The 12,954-nt window shown below is 42.6% G+C and overlaps 1 protein-coding gene across 1 annotated transcript; it reads right to left on the bottom strand.

The window, feature by feature from the left end:
- Window positions 1–5,040: 5,040 nt before the first annotated feature.
- Window positions 5,041–12,213, bottom strand: LOC136006034 (zinc finger protein 79-like). The gene is made up of 5 exons (XM_065664020.1): window positions 12,034–12,213; window positions 11,528–11,600; window positions 9,112–9,771; window positions 7,242–7,343; window positions 5,041–7,161 (listed from the first exon to the last, which is right to left on the bottom strand). The coding sequence occupies exons 1-5, from the start codon at window positions 12,211–12,213 to the stop codon at window positions 6,854–6,856; spliced, it is 1,323 nt and encodes a 440-aa protein (XP_065520092.1). The 3' UTR covers window positions 5,041–6,853.
- Between the last annotated feature and the right edge of the window lie 741 nt (window positions 12,214–12,954).

Here is a 12,954-nt window from a genome sequence, read left to right as displayed (position 1 = left end):
ACCTGGAAAACTATTATGTGTTACCACATACCAGAAGGATTTGACAGATTCATGAATGATTTGAACGACAGGATACAGCAAATGTTCTTTAAAACTGCAGCTAACCCTCAGGTGGAAAGGCTGCAAGCACTGAAGAGTGCAGAGTTACTTAGAACTCTGAACATTCCTGTTGAATTAGAACATACAGCTCCTACTGAAGTTAGTGAAAATAATGTCTTTCAAATGAAAGGTACTGGCATGGACATCTAATATAGACTTATTAGGCTAATTTCAGAAATCGTTTTAAAAGGATTTTATATAAATGAACATTTTTCATTTTCCAGACTTGAGAATTTAAAATTATAAAAATGCCATATCAAAGCTTTCTATCCCACTGATGCATTATGACAGGCTCGTTAATTACTTACATATCATTTTTGCATGAAGAACCACTAGTTTCTTCAGTGAACTTGATAGATGACTAAGAAAACCGAAAGATTTTTTTCCATCTCTGTTACCTACATGTGGTCCTACAAACTATCATGCCACAGAGCTCAAATTCCACTAAGCCAATAAAATAACTCATTTCTTTATTCATTTTTCTGTGTCAGTCATTGCTGCAATACCAACAGGCTAGATTCAATGAGATACTGGAAACATTAATAATTTTGACAACTTCAGACACATTGAAGTGTCCAACACCACTCACTAACTCCTATATTATACACTATGAAGTCCAGGGAAAATAATCCAGTTTTACTGCAAAGTAGCATCTGCAACCCTTAAATGGGACACTTGGATCCTCTAAAGTACACAGGGAATTAGCCACTGCAGAAAAGGGGACTGGAAAAGCTGTATCGATGAGCAGCACCTAAAGCTGCCATAAAATGAGCGACATCCTCCACAATTCAGACTTTATCCTGACAAATAGAGGAAAATGCCCTGAAAACCAGAAACTGGACAAAACAATAACATTTAGCTTAGAGCAGCACCAAGGGGCAGCTGCTACTAAAAGCAGAAGAAACAGTACCATTTACTCTGCTGCAGGATGCACCCACTGCAGAACTGTACCATGGCAGTGTTTTGTACATAAACAGAGGGAAAGGCTGCCAGGATCAGACATGATCCCACAGGGCAGAAAAAAGCTGGCATAGGAGAGGTGGGCTTGTGGGACTGGGAAATAATGACTGTGACTCCTGCCAGAATCCTTCATTCCAAATGCAGTGAGCTACCAGGACCCAGCTGGAAAGCACTGTCCAGAGGTCTCTCGAATTGCATTTCAGAACACCTTAGGAGTTTCTTACCTCTGAGAGTGTGTCCCCAGGATCTGTGCTGTTGAATTGCCCACTTAAAGCTCCCTAACCATGTTCAGCCTCTAGGACTGGCAGCATACCATCCCCTAACATGAAAGGAGAGAGAAGGGGCATGCTCCTCCTTGGGGTGGCTGGATCAGTCAGGAATTTCCTGTAGCCCACATTTCCAGCAATAGCCCCAGAATTATTACATCCCTGTCCAGGTCTGGGCAATGACCGTCTGTGATACAAACATCAGTAATGGCTGTGCCAGTAGTAGTTTAAAAGATCACTGCAACAGCTCATTCTTCCTATGCTGCCTTCTCCTGTTTCTTCCCTCACTTCCTTTCTTTGCTTTGTTGTACACAACAGGGAACGTGCATTTTCCCCACATTCACTTCAATTGTCATGATTTTTTACAAAACTGTAAGGAATGGCTTTATTTTCAAAACAAGAACTACTGTTTTTATTATTTGTAGAGTTTAGAAAAAGGGGGCAAACTAGTTGCTGGTTTTGCTGTAGCAGGAACAGCAGTAAAGCACTAACACCTAGCTAGACTATAAAGAATTCTCACATAATAATAGGAGACAGGCATCCCCTTCGCTCTTCAATAGAATTCTTGAAGACAGACACTGATAAAGACAAAAGTGTTGCAGTTCTAGAAGAACCTTAGAGAAAATAAGACTGAAAAAGGCCCTCAAGATTATCTGCTACCTACTCTTGCGTGTCTGTCTTGGCGTATAGTTCACATGCAATAAATAAACTGTCTTCAGATGATGGAAAAATCACCTATCAAAAACATTGCTTTCATCAGAAAACTGTTAGTGAGTACGATATTAAGTGTGGTATCTAGTCTGAATAATACAAGTAAAATGTAGACATGCAATATGTTAATATTATTCCCAATTTCCAGATAAGTCACCAAGGGATTGTGTAATGGTGATAAAAGTTATCCACTGATCTTAATACCACATTATAGGAATGAAATCAGCAAAAGTGCTGTAAGTTCTGGAGTAAATTCTCTATCACAGAACACAGTTACTGTTGGGTAACTGTACTACTAATAACCTACTATTTTTTTACTTGTTAGGTAACTCTGAATCCAGAGAGAATAATGGATCACGTCTGAGGCTCTTGCCATCACCCTCACCTGAGACTGCAATTCCAAAATATCTGGAGGACACCAGCAGGCTCAGATTGCAGGAAGTGTGCCAAGCCCACTTGCTGGTATAGAAATGGGACTGACGGATTAATGCACTTCTGGCACTCTACAAATGGAACTTAACAAAAAGGACAACCATAGTCCCAAAATAGTTCAGAATAAGAAGCAGGGCAGAGATTGTTCCTGAGCTGTGCCGCAGCAAAGAAAGTGGCCAGATGACCAGTCAAGCAGGAAGACATTGCTCCCCATAATTAACTGGGTCCTTTTAAACAATCAGTATTTGGTATTTTTCTTGTCTTTATTTCTCTGCATCTGCCACAACCCTACCCATTCTCACTCTTCACCTCCTCTACCAATTTTATACCTTCCTGCACAAAACAGGACAAGAGACATACATAGGTCACCTATTTACTGCTCTCTACTGCACTGCCAACAGTATTCATGCTGCCTGTGACTGTACGGCAGGATTACTCACTTGATACAGGCCTGATCATAGATCAGGTGCAAGTCAGGTACAAGTGTCGCTGGGGATATGGCAGTGAACTTCTCCAAGGAGTTCAGACAAAAAAGTGTCTCTAAATTCTAACATAACACCCTTCATGGAATCCTTTTTTAGGGGCTATGCACACATGGCAGCTCTGCTCTGAGACTTTACTGGAAACAGCACTGGCCCTTCCAGGTCCTGAATTTTGATTTGTACTGATCCGTTGGTTGATGTCAGGCAATTATCAGGCTTTTTCACCAGAAAAAAAACCAAACAAAAACCACAAGAAAAAAACCCAAACAAAACCCACAAAACACCAACAACAAAAGCTTAAAGAAAAACAAACAAAAAAACAATCATTACTTGACTAAAGCAGTAAGATCTGAGCAGTCACATAAGTTAATCACAGAAGACTGAGATGGAGAAAAACATCAAATCCCCAACTCTAATAAGCTTTGAGCAAGCTATTTAGTTTGTCAGAAGAGCAGTGCTACAGTACTGAAAGCACTTGTTTCCAAATACATCTCACTGGTGCCAAGCTGCTGGAACAGAAAAGGAACGGAAATACTTTAATGTGATCTTAGACTCCCACTTCCTTCACATGGCTAAGTCAGGATGTTTTAGTAGAGTTTTCCTTTGGAAAGCAGACTGTAAAAGAGACTATTTTCCTGCCCGCAGTACTCCAACATTTTGAGCATGGAATGAATGAATTCCAGACCTTTCCCTGCATATGGATTTGGGTGGGGGGGAAGGAGAGGAGGAGTTTGGGTTTATTTTAACATGTCTTAAGAGAAGCAGAGGCTGAGAAATTTGGGGCTGTTCAGCCTGGAGAAGAGAAGGCTGCGTGGAGACCTCATAGCAGCCTCCCAGTGTTTGAAGGGGGCCTTACAAGGATGCTGGGGAGGGATTCTTCACTAGGGACTGTAACAATCGGACAATGGATTCAAACTTAAACAGGGGAAGTTTAGCTTAGGTAAAAGAAGTTCTTTACTGTGAGGGTGGTGAGGCACTGGAACAAGTTGCCCAAGGAAGTTGTGAATGCTCCAACTGTTGTGGTATTCAAGGCTAGGCTGGACAGAGCCTTGGGTGGCACTGTTTAGTGTGAAGCATCCCTGCCCATCGCAGGGGGTTGGAACTTGATGACCTTAAGGTCCTTCCCAACCCTAACTATTCTATGATTCTATGATGCAAGATATTGAACCTCCAGTCCTAGGAACTGACAGCTGTCAGAGTTTACACCTCTGACAGATTACCTTTCACTTGCCTACACGCTGTCCAGTCCCCAACATCAAGTACATCTGCACGAGGAGAGCATCTGTGATATCCTCTTACATATTCCTGGACACTGCAAAGTTCTCTAGTATCCTTGGCATGCTATCTGATAATGCCCTGCACACTTTTGTATCATTGCCAGAGCACTGCAAGGGAGAAAAGGAAGCAAGAAGCATTCTACGTACCTTCCAACATGGGCAAGAAGACCCCAGCCCCACTCCACCTAGGAACAGGTGTATTTTTAGCAGAGATGCTTTTCAGAACAACTTAAGTGTTTAGAAGGACAGGAGGAGAAAGACTTCCAGCATCCACTCTCACACAGGAAAGAAGTGTAACACAAAAATAGTAAGTATGTTGGATTCCTTTGCTTCTCTCTATAAATATTTCCTTCAGTCCTCAGCACATCTGCAGTTCAGAGGTATTTCAGGACTTAATCCTCAAATTCAGATGGGACCCAACAAACATATTAGACAGCACCAATACAAAAGGATGCAGCTCACCTTTGGTTTGCTACAAACTGCTCCCAAGCCTATCAGCTGCAAACAGAAACATACACAAACTCCCTACTGAGAGGCAAAAATCCGCCTAAACCTAAGCCCTTGAAGAGATTCCTCCTACCTGATCTACACTGCAGAAGTGGCAGACTTAGCTACATTTTCTTTTTCAGGAGCTTCCAAAGACAGAAATGCAGGGAGATACCTTTACATCTTCTTGCATCTGGGCAAGATAGAGGAAAGCAGGAAGAGCCACATATGCTAGGCACATACATTAGACTAAGTGAACTTCAGTTTAGGTATTGAAGTCTGAACACTGGTGCTATTTTATAAAGGACAGACACTCAAGAAGACTCATTTCTAACAAAAACACATTTTAATACTGAACATTTTAAAAAACACTACAATACAAAACTTTGCTTTGAAGAGGGGATTCAGCTTCTAAGCAAAATTACATTGAACATTGAAGAAATTATGAATGGCAGGCATCCCCCAGTTTCCATAGAACATCAGCAACTATTATTGGAGCTCTTAAGCCTAGAGCCACACAATTAATACGCTCAACTGAGGGAAAACACACACCAAACACTTCAGTACAAATTCAAACCAGAAGACTGCCCTTTAAGGTCTCTCGGTTTGGCTTAGATGAATATCCTACTGAGTTAAGGCTAATACAAAATCCTACATAATAAGAACCAGTGTGTAATTTCCACAGTCCGTGTGCACACACAGAGAAAGAGAGTCACGCATCATCCCACAGACTTTTATCTTTGGACCAAAATCTGACATCACTGCACTGTCACCAACAAGACAACTTGTTAGGAGAAGCGCTTCCCATTCTTGTAATCTAAATCCTGTTTTAGTAATTACTAACAGTCCTTTTACCAAAAAACCACAAAACCAACAACCCACAAACACAATGTCAGTTCAAGAGAAAGACTTTGGCATAGCCCCTAAGTTTCTTTATCCCAACTGTTGTCAGATTAAGTCACAATTAGCTTTTTGGCACTCAAAGGGTCTGACAATGCTACTAGCCTGAGTCACTGAGAGGAAAAAAAGGAGGTAGAAAGAACTAACACTTCTTAAAACCCTACACTTATTAGCTTTAAAAGGACCCATGTCAGAGTCCTGCAGGAACAGAAGCAAAACATAAACAACACCATCTCCTCCACAGACAAGATGGTGCACCTGAGCTTCCCAGTCTTCCTCCCCAACAGGTAATTATTTACCAAGTCCTAACACCAGTGAACTAACACACTGCAGTTAACAATTAGTAATAATAATCCAAATAGGATGTGACAGAACACATAAAAAAGACTCAAGCAAGTTCACCTTTGAACTAAAGAACAAGTGTTCTATAAGCCAATTTGGCTTTTCTTCAAACTCTTAACAAGCAAACTAGACCTGAATTGTGGTATTTTGTTGAGGTTTTGGGTCTGGGGTTTATTTGGGTGGTGGGGTGGTGGTTTGTTTGTTTGGGGTTGGTTTTATTTTTTTTGGTTGGTGGGGTTTTGTTTGGTTTGGGGGAGAAGAGACGGGTGTTTGTTCATTTTAAGCAAAAATCCATAAAATACTTTTTGCAGTTTCAGTAGTGATGGTGGCCTAAAATACAGCTATAGTCACCTAACCTAAAGCCTTCCTGAATGAAGGAACCTTTCACAAATGGATGCTGGGAACAGAAGTAGAGTTAAATTGAACTTCTCGCATGTTGTTTACTTCTACATAAATCAGACTTACCAGGAGCTGCTTAAAGCACCCATGATGACTTTATCATTAGCTTCAGCTTGTTAGGAGAGGTCCAATTGCCCAAGTACATACTGAAGGCGTATCAGGTAGAAAAATATGCTTAAGTTTTACGCATTATCTTATATAAGGATGCTGCATTTAACTACACCCCAGTGATAAAGATCTTGAGCTGCCCTGACAAAACACATTACTGATCAAAATGTCTGCATGCTGCAACAAATGGATGGGCAGTGGAATTGGCCAGCTGCTGTTTGCTGATGGATCCAAGGCATGTATCTTCCCAAGTTTGTGTGTATGGTCAGCATCTTCACAGCTACTACAATTTCAACATTACAACACAAGATATAATATGTTCGAATGATAAAACAGCACAAAACAACAGTCACATTTGTCTACATTGGATACATTCACAGCAAAAAGCTGATCAAGCTGTAGAAGAGGCATCATTTTGAGAGACTGAGCAGGGAGTGGGAGGCAGACTTCCAGGTGATGACTGAGATAACAGCCTGGCATTTTCAGGGAGAAGACTGCTGGGATTAAGAAGGGGAAATAAAAGAGATGCTGCTGCAGCTGCCTGCCGTTCTAGCAGAAGTCCTAAAGTATAAACATTTGAATTAATGAGATCATTGCCCGAGAGAAGTATGGTCAGTTGTTTCTGAATTTCTTGCAGGACCTGCAGCTGACTTTGCTGATTTAGAAGAAGCATATCCGTATTTTCCCTCATTTTCTGCACTGTACAAACAGAAAAGAACGTTAATGCTTGCTATGTAAGAATAATTCACATAACAGTTTAGAAGACCTTTTCTACTTACACTCTTCAAGAACAAGATTCAAGTGATCCGTCTCAGGTTTCCCTGCACCACAACTTTGCTCTTCTTTATGATGCAGAGATGTAAATCCAGAACACTTTGCATCTAAAAGCAAAACAGTGTAAGTCAAGAGCCCACTTTACCACCAATTACTAGGTCAGCATTTCAAATATGCATGCACACAAGGAAAAGGCAGATCAGTAACAACCCTTCCTCTCACCCACATTTTAAACTTAAAACTTCAAGTCAGATGCTGGCCCAAATTAAACCAAACCAGAACAGAGACAAGGCAGATACAGCCCCCTGAAACGTCCGAGGCTTGTGTTTTATCACAATCAAGATATTGTCCTCTTGCTTCTCCCCTCCTTTATTTTTTGGGAGGGAAAGGAAGCAAAGCCGGAGCAAGAGCTGCAAGGAATAGGACAGCTGAAATTCAGTAAAATACTCAATTTATGAATACATAAACCTCTTTGAAATAGTACCAGATACAGAAATCAAATTTCATCCCGAATCCACACATTACAAAGCTGATCACAAAAGCAATTTTATCATACAGCTTCAATTACAATGATGCAGTAGCTGGTAGGTATTCCAGGATAAGTTTATAAACTTTCTTTTGATGCAGGTATACTACTAGGCTGATGTAATATTAACTATTCTTATTTTTATATATAATATATATAAATATATATGGTCATTACATATGTATTCTTATTTTTATATATATTATAAATATATATAATAATTCTTATGAATTATAAACTCTTCAATCTAACAAAAAGAAAAAAAATTGAGACAAGAAAAATTTCCAGAAGAAAAAAAATGCATTAGAAGTTAAAGGTCCCATCTTTAGGGTTCATTAGCAGAGTTACTAGGCCACCTTTTTACATCTATGGACTAGGTGTTCTCAAACCCTACTTTAGGAATTCAGTTTTGCCATTTCAGTAGAAGTTCATTATTATTTCCATTGTTAAGATGAAAGGTTCTCCTGCTCAGAAATTTTTTTCAGGAGGAAAGCTCAAATAAAACTAATGAAAACAAACCAAACCAAACCTGAAAAGCCTCACACAGAAAACATACCATCTCATGTCTCAGCTGCCATGCTGTTACATGATGTGGTCAAGACCCCAACATCCAGAACAATACTATGGGTAGCTAGGCAAGACCCAAGATTAAAAATTAAAACATTTTTGACCAAGTATTAAGGGACTACCCATGTAAAGGTACAACAGAAAACAACCCACAATACTAGGTTTTATCCTAGAGTTTCTGGTCATTACAAAAATGTGGAATAGTGCAAAATCCCCAAAATTCTCTACTTTAATCAATCACCTTGCCTGACAGCTTGTACTATGCCATCAGTATTAGACGGGTAGCCAGGAGAGACTTCCCCCTGCAGACAACTAAAAGCTGCTCATTTAATATCCACACATAACACAATAACTGATAGAGATTATCAAGGCCCTGATTCTTAGCCTAAATTCCTTCCGCTTCCCTAAACTTAGTATTTTGCTAGCTGAGCACTTCTGAAGATCTATTTCTAGACAACAGGCAACACTATGAAGCAGGAATTCTTGGGATCCAAGAGCTTTAGAGAGTCTAAAGTCCCAGGCAGCCTTCATGGCAAAGCCAAAGTTTCAACTTTGGCATTTTCAAGGCACTTCTTCAATGACATAGATAAACATATAATATAGGAAGGGGGAAAAAAAAAGGAGGAGAGAGGGAGGAACCCTAACCAAACAAACAGAAAATACTCATAACCACAGCAAGGAGGGAGAAGTGTTTAGGAACAAATGGAGACCAGAGTACCCAATATATCCCCTGTGAGTCTGCACAGCTTGAAATAAAACTCAACAGATCTTAATTCAGTTACCTGCTGTCTGTTCACTGGGTCTTTCTCTCAAATGAATCCACTGATGCTTGATGAAGTTGGAGTATAGACGGAAGCTATTTCCACACTCGGTACACCTGAAGGGCTGCTCATCCATATGGACTTTCTGATGGTGGAAGAGAGCTGCACTGCCACTGAAGCTTTTCCTGCATGTGGTACAGGAAAAGGCTTTCTTTTTTGTGTGGGTTTTATGGTGAGCGGTAAGGTTTGAGGCACGGCCAAAGGTTTTCTCACATTCTTTGCATTTGTAGGGCTTCTCCCCTGTATGGACTCTCTGGTGCAACACCAGGCTGGCCTTCCTGCTGAAGCTCTTCCCACATTCTACACACTCAAACATCCGCACTCTCGTGTGGGTTCGCATGTGATTCAGGAGCCTGGGACAGCCCTTAAAGCCCTTCCCACATTCTGTACACTTGTAGGGTTTCTCTTCTGCGGGTGCTTTCTGGCTATCAGTAATGACGGCAGGTTTCCCGGAGCCTCTTTTTTGGTGAGAGGGGTTGTTACAGGCTTCCTTCTGCTGCCTTTGCAGACTGGCTGGCCCCACGTCTGGGCTGTGGGCTTCTGGTAGCCGAGGCAGTACATCTTGCTTAAGCTCTTCAGGGATTCCTTCCTCTTCCTCATAGTTACTCAAAATGCAGTCCCCTGATGGAGTAAGAGAGCAATCTGACACTCCTCTTTCCCTAATGCAGGTAAACTGCTCCTTGCAAAATAACTGATTTTTCCAGGCCTAGCAACAACTTGCACGAGAGTCCCCTTCTTCAAAGATGAAGGGAAATTATGAAGATTGAGACAAAAAGACAAGGAAAAGTGGCACAAGGAAGAAGAGAGGTAAGAAACCTACCTCTTCCCTCCCCTCCCCATCTCCTTGTTCTTCCTCTCCTCAGTCTTCCTTTTGCCCTCAGGGAATGGCAAAGGAAGACTGCCAAAATGAAGGTAAAGGAACATGCTGAAACACCTTACCTGTCACAAACACCTACTTTTAGCTATTTGTCTGAGACTTCACTCAGATGCCTCACAGCCTGCTAAAGTAGGATTAACACTGTTTTAAAGCTGTGCGTTTGGGTGGGGAGGGCTCAATACAAAGGAAGTCCCCTTAACCTTTGTTAGGCAAAATTAACAGGGAAGTTAGGCTGCGTCTCACTTGTGTTAGTTAATATTTACTAACAGCATTTAAACTACTTCTTTTACAGGTTGGCACATCAGCATTTTTTCCCTAAACAAGATCAGTTGAAATTACTACAGGGAAACTGTCATGCATCAGAAGTCAAAGGAATTATTTCTTGATTAAAAAAACCCAAACTTAATTGCCAGTTAACTATTACTATGTCTTTAATATCTAGATCTAGCATGATGCCTATTTTTCCTGTAGCAACAAGCTAAATAAAAGGCATTTCAAGGAAGCTCACAAGAAACATTCAAATATGGTCCTTTCTTTCCTAAAAAATGCAACATAGGTACTTCACAAATGAATTTGTATGACCATGCACACTACAGTAAGCTTTAGTTATCTTACTTTTCTGACTAAATTTTATATTTAGTTCATCATTAATTGTAAGGATCACCTGACACAGGCTTATCCAAGTTCGATTTCTGCAGGCATCTTAAAATATTATTAACTCAAGTACAGGACTTAGCCATTAGTATCTCTGATCTAGCATTAAAACATTGTTACTCACACTACACATACATCCACTTAACACGTTAAGTTTCATTATGCCACTAACAAAAACCAGGCTTCCTACCTACAAAGTAAAACTCTGCAGTGCAATTTCAGTCCTACCTCTATGACACCAAGAAGCAGAATTCTACAAGTAACATGCCCTTCAAAAGACAAAATGCTATTTACTTAGCCACATGTGCCAAGACATAAATACCAGTGATAAAACAAACAAAAACACCCACTTACTGAGGGAGTCTCATCTCTTACATTAAGGAATTATATCCAAGAGACAGCTTTCTCCCGGAGGGATGAAGATGACTCCATCTCACAGGAGCAGTCACTCCCTCATTCTACAGCTGACTATTCCCAGAAGCCCATGCAGACCCCAAGTCTGTAACAGTGAAATGGAACTGAACAACCCTCCATTCCCATCTATAGCTGGTGCTGAGGAGTCACACTCCTCAGATGCAGTTGTGCAGCTCCCTGAGACCTTCCTCACTGGTGAAAAAGCCTGAATAGAAGTGTGCTGGCTTTCCTTCACCCCAAGTTAACTGTATTACCTTACTTTAAAACAGCTGCTTGGCACAAGAAGCAGAAAGAAAGACAAAATACCACCGAGCACCTTGCCCCACCCTACCATGCCACACCATCCTAGCAACCAAGGCCAGAGTAGCCAGCTAAGAATAAGGAACAAGAGCCTGAAACTTCTGAAATTTAGCTAGCAGAGCTACACCTCACCTGTGTATCCTGCCATATCACTCTTCCCAGCCTCCTGGAGGATAGAGAATACAGACTCTATCACTGACTCCATCTAGGAGAGCAGAAGAGAGAAGACATACAGCATAGCATGTAACCTTTCCCGCACACAGAAGAAGAAGGGGAGGAGCAGACACAGGTGCAGTGCATTCTGGCAGTACCCACAGGCTACTTAAAAGGGCAAACCTGCACTTGCTATTGAGCACAATCTAAACTGAGTGATGAGATTGTTAGAAAATCCTGAATTTCAGCTACTTGGTAGCTGGGAAGCTTGATCGAGAGATCAGTGTGATACAGAGCAGTCTTACCTAACCTCAACCTCCCTTGTAGCACCGACAAGGTCTGCTTGAGGGCTAGCGTCCTGCTCTTTCCTTAGCCTCACCACCTCCCGCTTCCTCCCAATCTCTTCCAAGCAGCACCTCCGCCACACACCCGCTTCCCTCCAGAGCCGCTCTACCCCTCTCCTCTCCAAAACCTCGGAGTAGCACCTTCGGGCCTGCTCTCGGTTGGCCCCGCACCGTCCCTTCCGCTCCGCGGGCTCCCAGGCTGGCTGTTACGACACAGGCCGTGGCTTTGCTCCTCCCCGAGCCCCCTGCTAGCTCTCCCTCGCCCGGGGCAGGCAGCAAGTGGCACCGGGGCAGCACTGCACCCACCCCTCCCTCCCGCATGGAGCCGGCAGACTCGGGGCCGCCTCCCTCCCATGGACCTTGCCGCCCGGCCAGTGCTGTCGATCCCCTGCCCTACCGGCACCCCTCAGAATACGGAGGGGTTTTCGCCTTAATCGTGCCGTGGAGTTGGGTGGCTCTGCGGTTCCATTCCCTTGCACTCTGGCCGTGTTCACTCGTTGGGTTCACCCAGCCAGGACCAAGGCGCTGCTGTGACGGGGGCTGTTTTGCTCATCGCCTTTGTGGCACAGAGTGTAAATAGGGCATCGTGCCGGCTCTGAGAATGGACAGTGTTCTGCTGTAGAAGTGCGAGCTTTTCTCCACAGGCTCCACGGGGGTGCAGCTTGGCAAGGTGAGAAAGGAAGGCAGGCAAAGAGGAAGAACTACCCTGTTGCAACGGAGAACATGCAACAGATACCGCGGCAAAGAGAGGGCGCTGCTCTCCAAGGCTCAGAAACGACAGAGAAATGGACGTGGTGGTCACCCTTTCAGATGGAGCTTCAGGAACTGACCGCCCAGTAGTGCCTCTGCCCGCAAGCTCCCTCGCCAGCAGGCAGGAGCTGTGGTAAGGAAACATGCTGGAAGGCAAACATGCTGTGGGTAAGGAAGCATGCTGGAAGGCTCTGCACCCTTCCCTCGAGCTGCATGAATTACTCACACCTCCTAGCAGCACACTTTTCCTCAGAAACATGCCTGGATGGGTGTTGTTTTATGGACTTGCATACGCTGCATGTGTAATGCTTC

Source organism: Lathamus discolor, chromosome 1 (assembly GCF_037157495.1).
Source record: "Lathamus discolor isolate bLatDis1 chromosome 1, bLatDis1.hap1, whole genome shotgun sequence".
Taxonomy (NCBI): Eukaryota; Metazoa; Chordata; class Aves; order Psittaciformes; family Psittacidae; genus Lathamus; species Lathamus discolor.
Note: the sequence above shows the minus strand (reverse complement) of the source record. Positions and strands in the feature narration are given on the sequence as shown.

Excerpts from the sequence above, each read along its gene's own strand:
- LOC136006034 (XM_065664020.1), bottom strand. The coding sequence starts at position 12,213 with ATGCGGGAGGGAGGGGTGGGTGCAGTGCTGCCCCGGTGCCACTTGCTG. Across the intron at positions 9,772-11,527 it reads TGATATGGCAGGATACACAG|GGGACTGCATTTTGAGTAAC; the intron begins GTGAGGTGTAGC and ends TTACTCCATCAG. Across the intron at positions 7,344-9,111 it reads ACCCAGTGAACAGACAGCAG|ATGCAAAGTGTTCTGGATTT; the intron begins GTAACTGAATTA and ends TTTTGCTTTTAG.